We start from the raw sequence: 15090 nt of genomic DNA on the forward strand, positions 1-15090 counted from the left end.
CCCTCTGTGCCTCTGGTCTTGAGTAGTGATGGTGACACAGCAAGGGTGGGGGCATGGTGGGCAGAAAACGCCTGAAGCAACTGCTCTGGGAAAGGAGAGATCAGAGCCGGAGTAAGATCAGGATGCTGGGGCCTGGGGCTCCTGGGTCTGAGGGAGGAGGGGCTGGGGGCCTGGACTCCTGGGTCTGATGGAGGAGGGGCTGGGGCCTGGACTCCTGGGTCTGATGGAGGAGGGGCTGGGGCCTGGACTCCTGGGTCTGAGGGAGGAGGGGCTGGGGCCTGGACTCCTGGGTCTGAGGGAGGAGGGGCTGTGGCCTGGACTCCTGGGTCTGATGGAGGAGAGGCTGGGGCCTGGACTCCTGGGTCTGAGGGAGGAGGGGCTGGGCCTGGACTCCTGGGTCTGAGGGAGGAGGGGCTGGGGGCCTGGACTCCTGGGTCTGATGGAGGAGGGGCTGGGGCCTGGACTCCTGGGTCTGAGGGAGGAGGGGCTGGGCCTGGACTCCTGGGTCTGATGGAGGAGGGGCTGGGCCTGGACTTCTGGGTCTGAGGTAGGAGGGACTGGGGCCTGGACTTCTGGGTCCTGAGTGGAGACAGGAGGGCCTGGACAGCTGACGAGGTCCATCCCACCATGAAGACCATCATTTGTCCCGCATCGTTTCCTCAATCCAGCTTCGGTACTTGCACAGGTTGGTGTAGACACCGGGGTAGCCAGGTAGGGCGCAGCGCTCCATTCCCCAAGACACGAGGCCCTGGAGCTGTCCTCTGCACATCAGGGGTCCCCCAGAGTCACCCTGAGGGGGAGGAACAGAGATGGAGACACTAATGGACAGGTAGCCAGAGCCACCACGGCACAGAGAACCCAAGAAGCATAGTCAGGGAGACAGGCAGAGACACTGGGGTGGACAGTTGGGGACACAGTCCTGCCCCAGCTCTGAGGTCTCAGCCTCGGACGTCGGGGCACTTCCTTCCCTCTCCACTGGGTCTGGCTCTGTCTCTGTGTACACCTGCCTGTCCCTTGAATCTCACTGGGCCCATCTCTGTTCGCTCCATCTGTAGAACATCTGTGTGTCTCTCTTTTTCTATTTCCCCGTCTCTGCCTCTCTCAAGGATGCATTAAGATTTCTAGAAGCCTCAGCACAGCCTTTCCCGGACCCATATGAGCAGAGGCCACTCTGTGATCTTTTCCCAACCTGCCTCATCCCACTCCACCAACTACCCTAAGAGGGTTACTCCCACCTGACAGACGAGGAAACTGAGGCATGAATGCTTTGAGTCCATTACCCAGGGGGCACAGGGCTAGGAAGCAGGGTGGCCTGGCTGTCGGAATCTCTCTGTGCCTGCGGTTCACTCTCTTCTGAAGACCTCTGCAGACTTCCATGCTCCTGACATCGTTTGCCTAAATCCCAGTCCCAAATAATCCCTACCACAGCTCCCATCCTGGGCCTTACCTGACAAGAGTCCTTCCCACCCTGGGGAACTCCTGCACAGACCATACCAGGAGTGATGGCTCTAGGATAGGCCTTCTGGCACACCTCATCCAGGGAGATGTTGATGTTCACGCATTGCAGAGAGGCGGGGTACCTGGCTGGGGGGGCACTGCAGGATTGTAACTGGGTCTACCCTCCCATAAGACCCAAGTGTCCAGGCCCCCAGCTCCTCCTCCTTCCAACCCAGGAGTCCAGCCCCAGCACCCCCTCCCTCAGACCCAGGAGTCCAGGCCCCCAGTCCCTCCTCCTTCCGACCCAGGAGTCCAGGCCCCCAGTCCCTCCTCCTTCCGACCCAAGAGTCCAGGCCCCCAGTCCCTCCTCCTTCCGACCCAGGAGTCCAGGCCCCCAGCCCCTCTCCTTGAGACCCAGGAGTCCAGGCCCCCAGCCCCTATTCCCTCAGACCCAGGAGCCCCAGTCCCCCAACTCCACCTCCTGGAGACCCAGGAGCCCAGGCCCAGCCCCCTGCTTTCCAAGACGCAGGAGTCCTCACCGATGGGGCTGGATATAGTTCCCCAGCCTGACACTCGGCAGGAGGTCCCGGGGCTGGCACAGGCCTGGGCGACCTCAATGGGCCTGACTGCCCTCCCGATCCGTGCGGGTTGCTGTAGCCGCAGCAGCATGAGGTCGTTGTCGTGGGTCCGGGAGTTGTAGTTGGGGTGCGTCACCTGGCGAACCACGCGCAGCACCTGCTGGGTGGCCTCCCACCTCCTCAGGTTGTGCTTGCCCAGGGCGACCTGAAGGATCCTGGCCACGACCCCCAAGAGAAGCGCTGCTCAGGGTCGGAGCCGGAGACTCCTCCCCACCCTCCAGCCCGGTTCCCTGGCTGGGCGACGAGTCTTCCCCGAGGTCTAGCCTGCTTCTCACTAACTGCAGGCCGAGCATTCTTGGCCTCCTGTGCCCTTCCCCATGGCCAGGGCATTCTCTCGACCCAGCCCGAGCTGCCTCTCCTTCCGCTCTTGGGCTGAGCTGCAGCTCCTGGCTTGGGAAGCAGGTGATGATTGGGAGAGCTTGGCTCCATTCCAGGGTCTGTGCTGGGCTCCGTGCATTGAGTTCTAAGTGAAAGTGCATTATGACTCTAGGCTCTAAATCAGAACTGATATTCTGGAGTAGGCTCCATTCTGTTTCTAGCCTGGGCTCTGGGTTCTAGACATCTTAAACTTTTGACTCTATGCTAAGATCAGGATTCGAGATCGAACCTGGATTATGACTTGATATTTTTTGTGTGTGTGATGGAGTCTTGCTCTGTCACCTAGGCTGGAGTGTGGTGGCACGATCTCAGCTCACTGTGACTGCCACCTCCCAGTTCAAGTGATTATCCCGCCTCAGCCGCCTCAGCCTCCCGAGTAGCTGGAACTACAGGTGCCCGCCACCACACCTGGCTAATTTTTGTATTTTTTAGTAGAGACAGGGTTTCACCATATTGGCCAGACTGGTCTCTAACTCCTGACCTCAACTGATCCGCCCTCCTCGGCCTCCCAAAGTAATGGGATTATAGGCGTGAGCCACTGTGCCTGGCTATGATGTAATTTCTGGATTCTGAGGTGAGGTTTCTGTTTTAGGGTAGGCTGAGGGTTTTGTTTTGAGCAATGGGTTAAGACCTGGGCTACGGGTTCTGGACACATGGATAGCTCCAGTTTCTGGGTGGTGCTCTGGGTTCCTTACTAAGCTCTGGTTTATGAGCCGTTCTTAGACAACCGTTTGAGCTCTGTGCTCCAGATGGGGTCAGGGCTCTCGACATTGGTCTGAGCTCTTGATTCTACAGGTCTGTTTTCTTTTTTCCTTTTTTTTTTTTTTTTTTTTTTTGAGATGGACTCTTGCTCTGTCACCACCAGCTGGAGTGCAGTGGCGCGATCTCGGCTCACTGCAAGCTCCGCCTCCCGGGTTCACGCCATTCTCCTGCCTCAGCCTCCCGAGTAGCTGGGACCACAGGCACCTGCCACCACGCCTGGCTAATTTTTTGTATTTTTAGTAGAGATGGGGTTTCACCGTGTTAGCCAGGATGGTCTCGATCTCCTGACCTCATGATCCGCCCGTCTCTGCCTCCCAAAGTGCTGGGATTACAGGCGTGAGCCACCGCGCCCGGCCTCTACAGGTCTGTTTCATATTGGATTATAGGGCTCTTGGTTCTGGACTCTGGCCCTAGCCCTTGACCTCAGGTTGGGCTCTGGGTTCTAGTTGGAGCTCCAGGTTATGGCCTGGATCCAAGATTCTAGAGTCTGGTTTGCATTCTGGCCTTTATATTCTCGACTCTGGCCTGAGCTTTGATCTCTAGGTTCTAGACTGACCTGTTTATGGCATAGATATGGCTTATAGGCATTTTGTCCTCTTGGCTGGGGTCTGGGTTGTAAGTTCAGATCTAGAATTTAGGAGGGGTCTAGGTTTTACATGGGGCTTCTGATTAGGATCTGCATTCTGGGATTGATTGATTGATTGATTGATTGATTGATATGGAGTTTCGCTCTTGTTGCTCAGCCTGGAGTGCAATGGTGCGATCTCGGCTCACTGTAACCTCCACCTCCCAGGTTCAAGTGATTCTCCTGCCTCAGCCTCCCGAGTAGCTGGGATTACAGGCATGTGCCACCATGCCTGGCTAATTTTGCATTTTTAGTAGAGACAGGGTTTCTCTATGTTGGTCAGGCTGGTCTCGAACTCCCGACCTCAGGTGATCTGCCCGCCTTGGCCTCCCAAAGTGCTGGGATTACAGGCATGAGCCACCGCACCCGGCACATTCTGGGATTCAAACACTGGGTTGAAGTCTGCTCATAGTGGAGCTACAGACTAGACTCTGAACTAAACCTCGGATGTGAAACAGCCTCCAGGTTTTGCCTCTATTCTTAGAGTTGTATGTTCCAGCTGTGAGCAGGGTTCTAGTTCTGGATTTACGGCTAGACTGTAGGTCCTGAACTGGGCTCTGAGTTCTACGTAGTGTCCTGAGTTTCTGAATGTAGACGGGATCCTGAATTCAGCCACCAATCTGGAATGGGCTAAGCTTGGTCTTGATGTAATGTGTGGCCTCTGGATGAATCGCTGGATTAGATGTTTGGTTCTCAGCAGGCCCATGGGTTCCAAGCTGCCCATCTGCTTTCAGAACCTAGGCTGAGTTCGAGATTTATGGAGGAGTCCACATCCCGAGCTGCATTTTTGGTTCCAGGCTCTTCTCGAGACCTCAAACCAGGAGCCAGCTACTACATTGGGTTCTATACAGAGATCCAGGTTCTCAGCTCAGTTCTAGGGCTTTAGACTCTGGAATTCACTGGGTACAGGGACAGGGGAAGGGGTCACTTACGGGCGGCCGCAGTGGGCAGCAGTGATGACCCACTGGTCTGAAAGCAGGGCGCCTCCGCAGAGGAAGCGGCGCCTGGGACCCGCCAGCAGGGCCGCCTGCCATGGCTGGGAGCTCCGGTTGCACGTATAGCCACCAATTATCTTGTTCTCGTCCTCTTGGCTCCGTGTCGTGGCTAGGAGTGGACAGGATTGGGTGGGGAAAGGAGATGAGCAAACACTCTCCACTCCACAAGTTTGTAGGATTCCAGAACTGACAAATCCCCTTCCTTTTGGTCTAACCCCTAAACCGCCCACCTCTATCCGTCCCACCCAGGGTGAGACATGTCCAATATTGACCCCGTTATTGCCCCAACACGGAGAGCTTTCTGACTCACCTCCCAAGTCACCTCCGTAGCATCTCTTATTTCGTGCCATGGCCACCTTATCCAGGGCTTTGCTACATCTACGACTCTCAGCTCTATGCTCCCATAATTTCTGTGATCACTTCTTGACATAAGCCACATTTTCCCCCAGTGAGTCCTTCCCCAACACATTCAAGGACCTCCCTGTCTCTTCCCCAACGTTCCCACTCAGTGGGACCCCAAGGATCCGCCATCTCTTGCCCCACACTTGCCCCCATCCACCTCGCACACCCATGCCACGATCCCGCCACCCAATCGTCCTTCTCCACCTTCCCTCTGACAACAAAACATCTTTTCCACATTGTTTCTTTCCTAACACAGTCAAGTAGAGCCCTGTGATCTTTCCGTTATGACCCACTTGGGACCTAATAGTTCTCTACGATTCCTTATTTATTTTGCACCAGATCTTATAAACACCTCTCTCCCCAGCCCCACAATTTCCTAGCACCTCCACAACTAGGAATTTAGGCCTCCATCATGCTCCCCCATCATGACCCCCAAGCCACTCCCTGCTTTTTCTTATGAGGTCACCATGAGCATCCAGGGGCCCCAAGGACCCATCCCCATCTCTTCTCAGAGTCTCCAGGGGACCCCCTTGTCTCAAACCCAACCGTTCTCTTACCTATAGCCAGGACTTGAAGTGCTGTCAGCAGGAGGAACATTTTAGGGGCTGAGGGCCAGGTTCTGTCAAATGCAGAGAAAAAGTGAGAGAGTAGGAACCTTCAACAGAACCAGGGGCTGAGAGGCAGAGACAGCGGCGCCACTTACCCAGAGCCCAAGACCCTCAGCGACATGAAGACAGAGCAGAGAGGTAGGGACCAGAGACCAGGAGGGCGGGGCCTGCAGGCTCTGCGGGCAGCAGGCGGGAGGATTCGGAGCAGGGCGCAGGTCCCTCCTTGATGTCTTGATGAAGGAAGGAGGGGAGGTGTCTCTCTTCCTAGTCACACTGGCAAAGCCTTTTATCCCTGGTCAGGACAGCTGGCCCTGCCCCCACCTCCCGCCGCCCTGCTTCTGACATTTTTTTTTTTTTTTTATTGCCTAGTTCCCATTCCAAGACTCCCTGATCCTATCCCCTCCCTCCCCTCTCTGGCCAAAAAAGCAGCCACAATTGTTCATGAGAACCCGCCCAGGGAAGATGCTATAATCTAGAAGGAATCCTGGGAGGGGATCCCAGGGCAGGGTGGGCAGGGGAGGGTTCCCAGTTGCTGGAGGTGGTGGATCTAGTGGTGGAGTCAGGAAACCAGGGTGAGGAGCGTCAGAGGAAAGGGCACAAAGGGTCTGAGAGAGGGAGGAAGAGAGGCACTGAGAGAGGGAGTCACGGGAGGAGAGAGAGAGGGAGAAATAGAGAGACAGAGAGAGACAGAGAGAGAGCCAGAGAGACACACACACACAGAGAGACAGAAAGAGAGAGAGAGAGAGAGATAGGGTGACAGAGAGGGGGAGAGAGAGAGAGAGAGACACGGTGACCGGGGTGGGGGGGGGGAGAGAGAGAGACTGGGAAAATGAATAAGAAGATATGACAGTGGAGAGAGAGGAGTCCAGGAATACGAGCACCGAGGAAGATGTGCTCCTGAGAGAAGGAACTGAGGAGAGAGATGGAGAAACAGGTGGAAGCTGGATGTGACAGGGAACAGGAGAGGCAGATGGTGGGAGGAAAACAAGACAGAGGAAAAGGGAGACACAGAGATGCAGGGAGAGGGGGGTGTGGAGAAGGGGAGAGAGAAGAGCAAAAGACGGAGGGAAGAAGGTGAAGATAGAATGGAAACAGACACACAGAAAGAGAAAACAGTGGAGAGAGAGGAGAGAGGCTGGGACGCCCCTACCATGCGGCACTCAACACAAACACACACAGAACAACAGTGATGATGATGAAGGCAGTGCAGACATGAGACGTGGAAGAGAAAGAGGATGGGACAGGCAGGCCGATGGCAGAGGGGAGATGGGAAGGATGGGCACCTACAGGGGACGGGGACAATGACAAAGGAGATGGAGGCAGAGATGAGAGATGGCAGCGCCAGGGAGAGATGGAGAGGAGGGATGGGATGCAGGACGGGTAGGAGGTGGGCGGGAGATACCTGGACCTGGAGCAGAGCTGCCCACCTTGCTTTCTCACCTTTGACTCCTGAGAGGTGGGGGAGCAGAGGCCCCAGCAGGGAGCAGGAAGGTTGGTGCCAGAACTGGCATCCCCCAGCTTGGGATCTGCAGAGGTGTGGGGAAGAGCTAGGTACAGAGACAAAGTGAGAGCTGGAGATGCAAAGAGAGAGTGACAGAGACCCAGAGAGGGGGACAGAGACCCAGAGGGAGAGGGACAGAGACCCAGAAAGGGAAGGGGACAGAGATCCAGAGACAGAAGGACAGAGTCTTAACAGAAGGGGTCGGAAATTCAAAATAGGAGACGGCAGAGAGCAGGAGACAGAGTGAATGAGACGGGGAAGGATTCTGGCCAGCCTGCAGAGGGGTTCTGGAGCTGGGGGGGTTCCATCCTCATTTTGGGGGAGGGCCTACCCTCCTCAGCCCCTCCCCTAGACCCTTAAATTCCCCAGTGCTTGTGTCTGTCTCTGGGCCTGGGCAGCCTCGTACCTGGGCCACATGGTGACTCAGGAGGCTGCCTGCCTCCCTTGGCTACCCCGACTGTTTCCCAGCCTCAGCCTGACTCAGCCTCCCTCCACCTGGGCACCTGCCTAGGCTGGCTCTTTGAGCTGGTGCTTGGCCTGGGTCTGTCTCTACACCTGGGGACGCACTGTCTGTGCACCTGCGTCTGGATCCACTCACCATCTCTCCCCAGGTGCCTTTCTGTGATTCCTGAACTGTTTCTGTTTAACTATGGGCCTCCCTGCTTTGAGCTGAAGGCCTTGGAGCGCCTTCCCGGCCTCCTCTGCCATGGTTCAGCCTCTGCATCAACACAAGAACCCCCTCTTTGTTTTTAAATTTATTTTATTTATTTATTTATTTATTTTATTTTATTTCATTTCATTTTTTTTGAGACGGAGTCTCGCTCTTTAGCCCAGGCTGGAGTGAAGTGGCTCAGTCTCGGCTCACTGTAACCTCTGCCTCCTGGGTTCAAGCGATTCTCCTGCCTCAGCCTCCTGAGTAGCTGGGGCTATAGGCACCCACCACCATGCCCGGCTCATTTTTTTGTATTTTTAGTAAAGACAGGTTTTCACCATGTTGGCCAGTCTGGTCTCAAACTCCTGACCTCAAATGATCCACCCTCCTTGGCCTCCCAAAGTGCAAGGATTACAGGCATGAGCCACCACACCCGTCAAGAATCCCCTCTTTTAAGAAAGGATTCTCTTGGGACTCGGGGATGGGGTGGCAGGAGGGAGCTGCTCTGTGGTGACAAATCAGCTCTGCACTGGATGTGGCGGTGATTACACGATTCTACACATGAGATAAAGAGACACAGAAGCCCACATGCACACACACACGTGCAAAGAAATGCGTGTGAAAAATGAACGCGCAGTGTGATCTGTAGTCTCGTTAATAGTTTGGTTCCCGTGTTGATTTCCTGGTTTCCATTCTGAACGACAGTTACACAAGGTGTCGCCACGGGGAGAAGTAGGTGAGGGAGATTCCCTACACTGTGTGTGCAGCCTCCTGTGAGTCTGTAATTATCTCAAAGGAAAAAGTTAAAAATAAAACAGAATTTCCCAGTAAACAGAATGTCTCCCTGTTCCTAAAAAGAACACTACTTAAGCAGAAGGCCTTGGTCAACCCCCCAGGAGCCTGGGAGTGGCTCCTTCATGCCACTGTATCCCTGGGATCCAAGAGAATCCTTTCTTTAAAGGGTGGCAGGGGGGCAGGTGCGGTGGCTCACGCCTGTAATCCCAGCACTTTGGGAGGCCAAGGCGGGTGGATCACCTGAGGTTAGGAGTTCAAGACCAGCCTGGCCAACATGGTGAAACCCAGTCTCTACTAAAAATACAAAAAAACTGAGCCGGGCATGGTGGTGGGTGCCTGTAGCCCCAGCTACTCAGGAGGCTGAGGCAGGAGAATCGCTTGAACCTGGGAGGCAGAGGTTGCAGTGAGCTGAGATTGTGCCACTGCACTCCAGCCTGGGTGACAGAGCGAGACTCCATTGCAAAACAAACAAACAAACAAATAAATAAAGAGGGGGTTCTTGTGTTTATGCAGAGCCTGAGCCAGGGCACAGAATGCCTAGAAGACTCCCCAAGGCCTCCAGCTCAAAGGTAGGGACACAGCTGGAGATGCAGCTGATGAGGCCCGGTTCACCGCCCGTGTCTCCCAAGGACTTGCCGTCCCCAGCCCGGCCCTCAGCGCCTGCTGTGCCATGGCCGGGTTGCTGGGTCCTCTTCCCACCACGTTCTAGGTTCCCAGGGTATCCGGATCACCACTCCACCACCTGCTTGGCACGGTCTTGTTTGCTGTGCCACGGGAATCGATAAATATCTGATGAATGAATGAACACAGAGCCTCAGTCGCTGCTCCTCTGTGAACTCACGACCTGGTGAAATAGGCCAGTGGGGCAACAGGAAACTCCATCTGGTGTCACGTGTGCTCCCCTGGAGGAGGTTGAGGGGCTCTGGTGTCACGTGTGCTCCCCTGGAGGAGGTTGAAGATTCACAGCTCAGGGAGTGAGAAGCAGTTACTCCAGGGGTAGGAGTGATTGAAGAGCTAAGAGGGACACCAGGAGGGAGCAGTGTCAGGAAAGGTGAGAGCTTTTTTTTCTTTTTAAACAAGGTGTCACTCTGTTGCCCAGGCTGGAGTGTAGTGGTGCAATCACAGCTCACTGCAGCCTCGAACTCCTGGGCTCAACCATCCTCCCACCTCAGCCTCCTGAGTAGCTGGGACTACAGGCACGTGCTACCACAGTCAGTTAATTTTTGTATTTTTTTGTAGAGACAGGGTCTCACGATGTAGCCCAGGTTGGTCTCCAACTCCAGGGCTGAAGTGATTTGATCGCCTTGGCCTCCCCAAGTGCTGGGATTACAGGTGTGAGCCACTGTGCCCAGCCAGAGAGCATTTTTTAAACGAGGGAGTGGCAGGGGGGGGTCAGATGCCTCTGGAAGGAAGACAGGCGATGGGTGATTTTGGAGAGAAAGGTTTTTTGTGGTGTGGTAGGGGTGGAAGCTGGGTGGAGCAGAGGAGACCACAGGTGCGGACAGCTCTTGGGTGTGAGGGGAGGAGAAGGGTGGTTGACAGTGATGGCTGTTTATAAGAAAGGAAAACCCGGATGGCACTTGGAACAAAAACAATCCTATTCTGTGCACAGCATAGCCAGGGACTGTGATGAAACCTTGGTTGTTTTTTGTTCTTTTTTTTTTTTTAAGACGGAGTCTCACTCTGTCACCCAGGCTGGAGTGCAATGGCAGGATCTCGGCTCACTGCAACCTCCGCCTCCCAGGTTAAAGCAATTCTGGTGCCTCAGGGTCTCGAGTAGCTGGGACTATGGGCGCCCACCACCATGCCTGGCTAATTTTTGCATCTTTAGCAGAGACAGGATTTCGCCATGTTGGCCAGGCTGCTCTCAAACTCCTGACCTCAGGTGATCCACCTGCCTCAGCCTCCCAAAGTGCTGGGATTACAGGCGTGAGCCGCTGCGCCCGGCAGATGAGACCTTTTTAAAAATGTTTAAATTTTAAGAAAATTTTACAATTTTTTATTGTTGTAAAATAAACATAGCATAGGCCAGGCTCAGTGGCTCACGCCTGTAATCCCAGCACTTTGGGAGGCCGAGGCAGGTGGATTGCCTGAGCTCAGGAGTTTGAGATCAGCCTGGGCAAAACGATGAAACCCTGTCTCTACTAAAACACAAAAGAAATTAGCTGGGCGTGGTGGCACACGCCTATAGTCCCAGCTACTTGGGAGGCTGATGCAGGAGAATCGCTTGAAACCTGGAGGCAGAGGTTGCAGTGAGCCGAGATCATGCCACTGCACTCCAGCCTGGGCAAGAGAGTGAGACTCCATCTCAAAAAAAAAAAAAAGCATAAAATCTAGCATTTTAACCATTTTTAAGTACAATTCAGTGGGATTCAGCAGATTCGCATTGCTGTGTAGCTATCACTACTCTCTAACTCCCCCAGACGTTTTCACTGTCCTCAAATTCTGCACCCACTAAATGATAACTCCCTGCTTCTCCCTTCCCCAGCCCCAGCAACAATCGTTAGACTTTCTGTCTCTATGAATTTGACTACTCTAGGTCTAGGTACCTGACATGATAGGAATTGGATTTTTTTTTTTTAAGAGATAAGTCTTACTCTGTCACCCAGGCTGGAGTGCAGTGGTGCAGTCATAGCTCACTGCAGCCACAACCTCCTGGGCTCAAGCGATCCTCCCACCTCAGCCTCCTGAGTAGCTGGGACTACAGGTGCACACCACCACACCCAGCTAATTAAAAAACTTTTTTGTAGAGATGGGGTCTCACTGTGCAGCCCAGGCTGGTCTTGAACTCTTGGGCTCAAGTGATTCTCCTCCCACCTCAGCCTCTCAAAGTGCTGGAATTATAGGCGTGAGCCACTGCGCCTGGCCAAAAGGAATCATATGATATTTGTCCTCTTGTGACTGGCTTATTTCACTCAACCTATTGTTCTCAACATTCATCCATGTTGTAGCATGTGCCAGGATTTCTTTCCTTTTTTAAGGCTGAATGCTATTCCATTGTGTATATAGACCACATTCTGTTTAACCAGCCAAGTTCTTCATCTGGGTTAGTGTCTTCCCTTTCTTTTCCTCCCTCTTTCCCTTCATCCCTCCCTCTTCTCCCATCTGCCTTCCTTTTCTCCCCCACCTCTTTTCAGCAAATATTTATCAAGCACCTACTATGTACACCCTCATAGTTCTAGGGGATACAGCAATGAAAACAATAGATACCCCTTCCAAAAAAATCTTTGCCCTACTGATCTCTATATTCTGGAAGAAAAAGAAAGTAAATAAATACAATATACGACATTACAAGTTATGAGGGTCTATGAAAAGGTGGTAGCAAGGACCCCCCTGCAGTGGAGGGGTCTGTAGGTTTGGAAACTGCAAGAGGGTCAGTGAGGGGCCAAGTGGGTGAGGGGAGAATACAGAATGAGGGTAGTGAGGTCATGGAAAGTCTGGACTCCTCGGGAGAGGCACTATTTTGTCCGCATTTTACAGACAGGGAAACTGAGGCTGAGAGAGGAGGCAGCTTGTCCAAGGTCCCACAGCTGGTAGGTGCAGGAGGAAGCAGAGACTCCAGGACTGTCCGAACCTCCACTCCACACTCATAACTCTTCCTTCTGTTGTCTCCCAAGGCCACTATCAATTTCATTTGCACACCGATGTGTGTGTCCAACACGATTTGAACACATTTCACGAGAATTAACTCGCTGACACCTTCCCCTAGCCATGGGAGAGCTCGTGAGTACCTCTGGTATTGTTACTCCTGTCACTGTACAGACGGAGGAAGCCAAGACGGAGATGCTCGGCCACTCGCCAAGGTTACACAACGCTGAATGGGGGCGCCGTGATTTGAACCCAGGTGGAGAGCTCTTAACCACCTCATGAAATGTTCAAGAACAAAGGAGTGGATGGTGCAACCAGCGATGTGGTGGGATTAGCCCCAGACATGGGGAAAGACGCCTCTTCCATTGTTTCAGGAAGGAAGAAGAAAAGGGCAGGTCAGGTGCGGGTAGGGTGTGGGCCCGATGGCAGGAAGTCGAGGCTGGTCCATCCTGTGGCTTGTTTCTTCCAGGGAGTCGTCAGTCGGCTCATCTCAAGGGGCCTTGGTGGGTGGGGTTGGGAAGGCTGAGGGTGGTGGTGAAGGGGCCCAGGTGACGTTGAGGATCATATGTTTCAAGGGGCACCCTCTCAGCAGTTGGTGCATTTGTTTTTTCCTCCAACTTCCTGGATGTAGACAAAGAGAAGGCGCCTGCAGGACTGGGTGATGGTGGGAGGGATGCTGGGACTGGGGAGCTGAGGGTCGCCAGGGCAGAGGGGACTCTGGGGCTGCTCTTGAACTCCTGGGCTCAAGTGCTCCTCCTCCCGCCTCGGCCTCTCAAAGTGCTGGGATTACAGGTGTGAGCCAGTGCACCCGGCCAAAAGGAATCATATTATATTTGTCCTCTTGTGACCAGCTTATTTCACTCAACCTAAAGTTCTCAGGGGGTGGAGACAAGGGGGCTTGATGGGGAGGCTGCTTGAGGAGGGTCAGACGTCTTCGAGGTGGAAGAACAGGAATGGCGCAGACAACCATGCACGGAGGCAATGGGAGGCTGTGGTCAGGGAGTGGGATGTGGGATTTTGTGGTTTCAGAGGTGGAGCCCTTCCAGATGGAGATAGAGGCTGGGTGTGACTGTGGGAACGATGGCAGGGGAGGTGGTCTCTGGCCACATGGAGGTAGTGGGATGCAGAAGCTGGGGTGTCTTATCTTTGGAAGCTGGGGGTCCTCTCTCCTGAAGGTCCCCACTCCATGTGTCAGCCAGTGCCTGTCTCTCTGTCCACTTATCATAGCAATGGGGCAGGTCACCAAGGGCTTCACATACATCCTCTCACATTTAATCCTCGTGAAAGCCCTGTGGGGTGAGGGACTCTTATTAGTACCATGTTATAGATGAGGAAACTCGGCCTTAGACAAGTAAGTTGGGCAAGTGGCACAGCCAGGCCTCGAACCCAGATCATTTGGCTGTTAAACACCATGTCACTGTGTCTGCAAATCTGTTTCCATGTCAGCGAGGGTGGGGGGTTCTGTTTGCCTTGTTCCCCGATGGGTCCCCAGCTCCTAGAACAGCCTGGCGTGAGTGTGCACACGGTGAATGGTCGTGGGACGAGCGGACAGACCCCCGTCTCTGTCTCCCTCGGGTCTTGATAGGCTCTGGGTTGGCAACCTTCCTAGTGTCTACCGTGTGCCATGTCTCCCTTAATTCTCCCACCAGCCCCATGAGACACGATGACACCCATTTTACAGATGACGAAATGCAGAGAAATGAGGTCAATTGTCTAACGTGGCATGGAAGGGCTGGGATTTGAACCCCAGCCAGCCTGACTTGACGCCTCTCTGCTTCTGATCTCATGTGTGTCGTTGATGATCCAAACTCTCTCCGGGTAATCTCTCAGATGTTTCTGAGCCAGCACTGAAAACTGCTTTGTGCCAGGCGGCCTCTGTGTGCAAACCTGGGGGCCCCTGATGCTCGGCTGACGGACAGTGAACATCCCTGCCCCCCATCCCACCTCTATTACCTCCCATTTATTTCTGTTTAAGCTCCACGGTGTACCCCAACCTTCCCCCTGTGTCTCCTCTAAGTTAGTATCCTCTACCCAGGTGCTTGGGTCAAAGACGCTTGGGAGCATCTCTGATTCCTCCCTCGCTCTCACCTCCCATTTTGGCAGTTCCTGTCACTTAGCTCCAAAGTACACAGTAAAGAATCCACCCAGTTTTCTCCTCTCAGTCACCCTCTTCCAAGTCACCCTTATCTCTCACCTACGCAGGTGCAAGAGCATCCAAACTGGTCTCGCTGCTTCCAGCCTCGACCCCAACCCCTCCCTCCTTCGCCCTTCTAAGTCCATTCTCTACTCAGCAGCCAACGTCTTCTTAAAACAGTATCATGTTAAAACCTGCTTAAAACCCATCTGTGAGTCCCCACTGCAATTATAATAAAACGCAAATGCCTCCAAGGCACTTGGTGTCTGGCTTCTGTCCATCCTTCCAACCTCATCACTCCACTGTGTACTGTGCCTCTGCCCCCTTGAACTTCGTCCATCTTCTCAACATGGGAGGCGCCTTCCCAACTTAGAGTCTTGGCCTTTGCTGTTCCCTCTGCCTGGGACACGCTTCCCACCACTCTGCCTGTGATCTTCCTTCAGATTTCAGCTTAAAGGTCATCTCCTGACCACCTTCTCTGGAGCTGGCATTCCCTTCCAGTTTCTATCTCAGCTTCTTGTGGGTTTCCTTCCTACACCTTATTTCAATCTGTAATTGCTCTATCAGTTTGCTTC

At 53.9% G+C, this 15090-nt stretch overlaps 1 protein-coding gene across 2 annotated transcripts; it reads right to left on the minus strand.

Annotated features, from left to right (window-relative positions):
• Positions 1-403: 403 nt before the first annotated feature.
• Positions 404-6100, minus strand: KLK14 (kallikrein related peptidase 14). 2 transcript variants are annotated; one of them, XR_004032122.1, is made up of 6 exons: positions 5795-5966; positions 4773-4944; positions 1977-2230; positions 1448-1584; positions 565-790; positions 404-458 (listed from the first exon to the last, which is right to left on the minus strand). XR_004032122.1 is itself a non-coding variant. In XM_003269834.3 (6 exons), exons 1-6 carry the CDS (start codon positions 5964-5966, stop codon positions 638-640), a joined length of 804 nt encoding a protein of 267 aa, XP_003269882.2. In that variant the 5' UTR covers positions 5967-6100; the 3' UTR covers positions 528-637. The 2 variants fall into 2 exon arrangements, 1 of the variants encoding a protein (XP_003269882.2); XM_003269834.3 differs by lacking the exon at positions 404-458 and having other exon boundaries at positions 528-790; positions 5795-5856; positions 5941-6100.
• Positions 6101-15090: the final 8990 nt, after the last annotated feature.

This window comes from Nomascus leucogenys, chromosome 10, assembly GCF_006542625.1.
Source record: "Nomascus leucogenys isolate Asia chromosome 10, Asia_NLE_v1, whole genome shotgun sequence".
NCBI lineage: Eukaryota > Metazoa > Chordata > Mammalia > Primates > Hylobatidae > Nomascus > Nomascus leucogenys.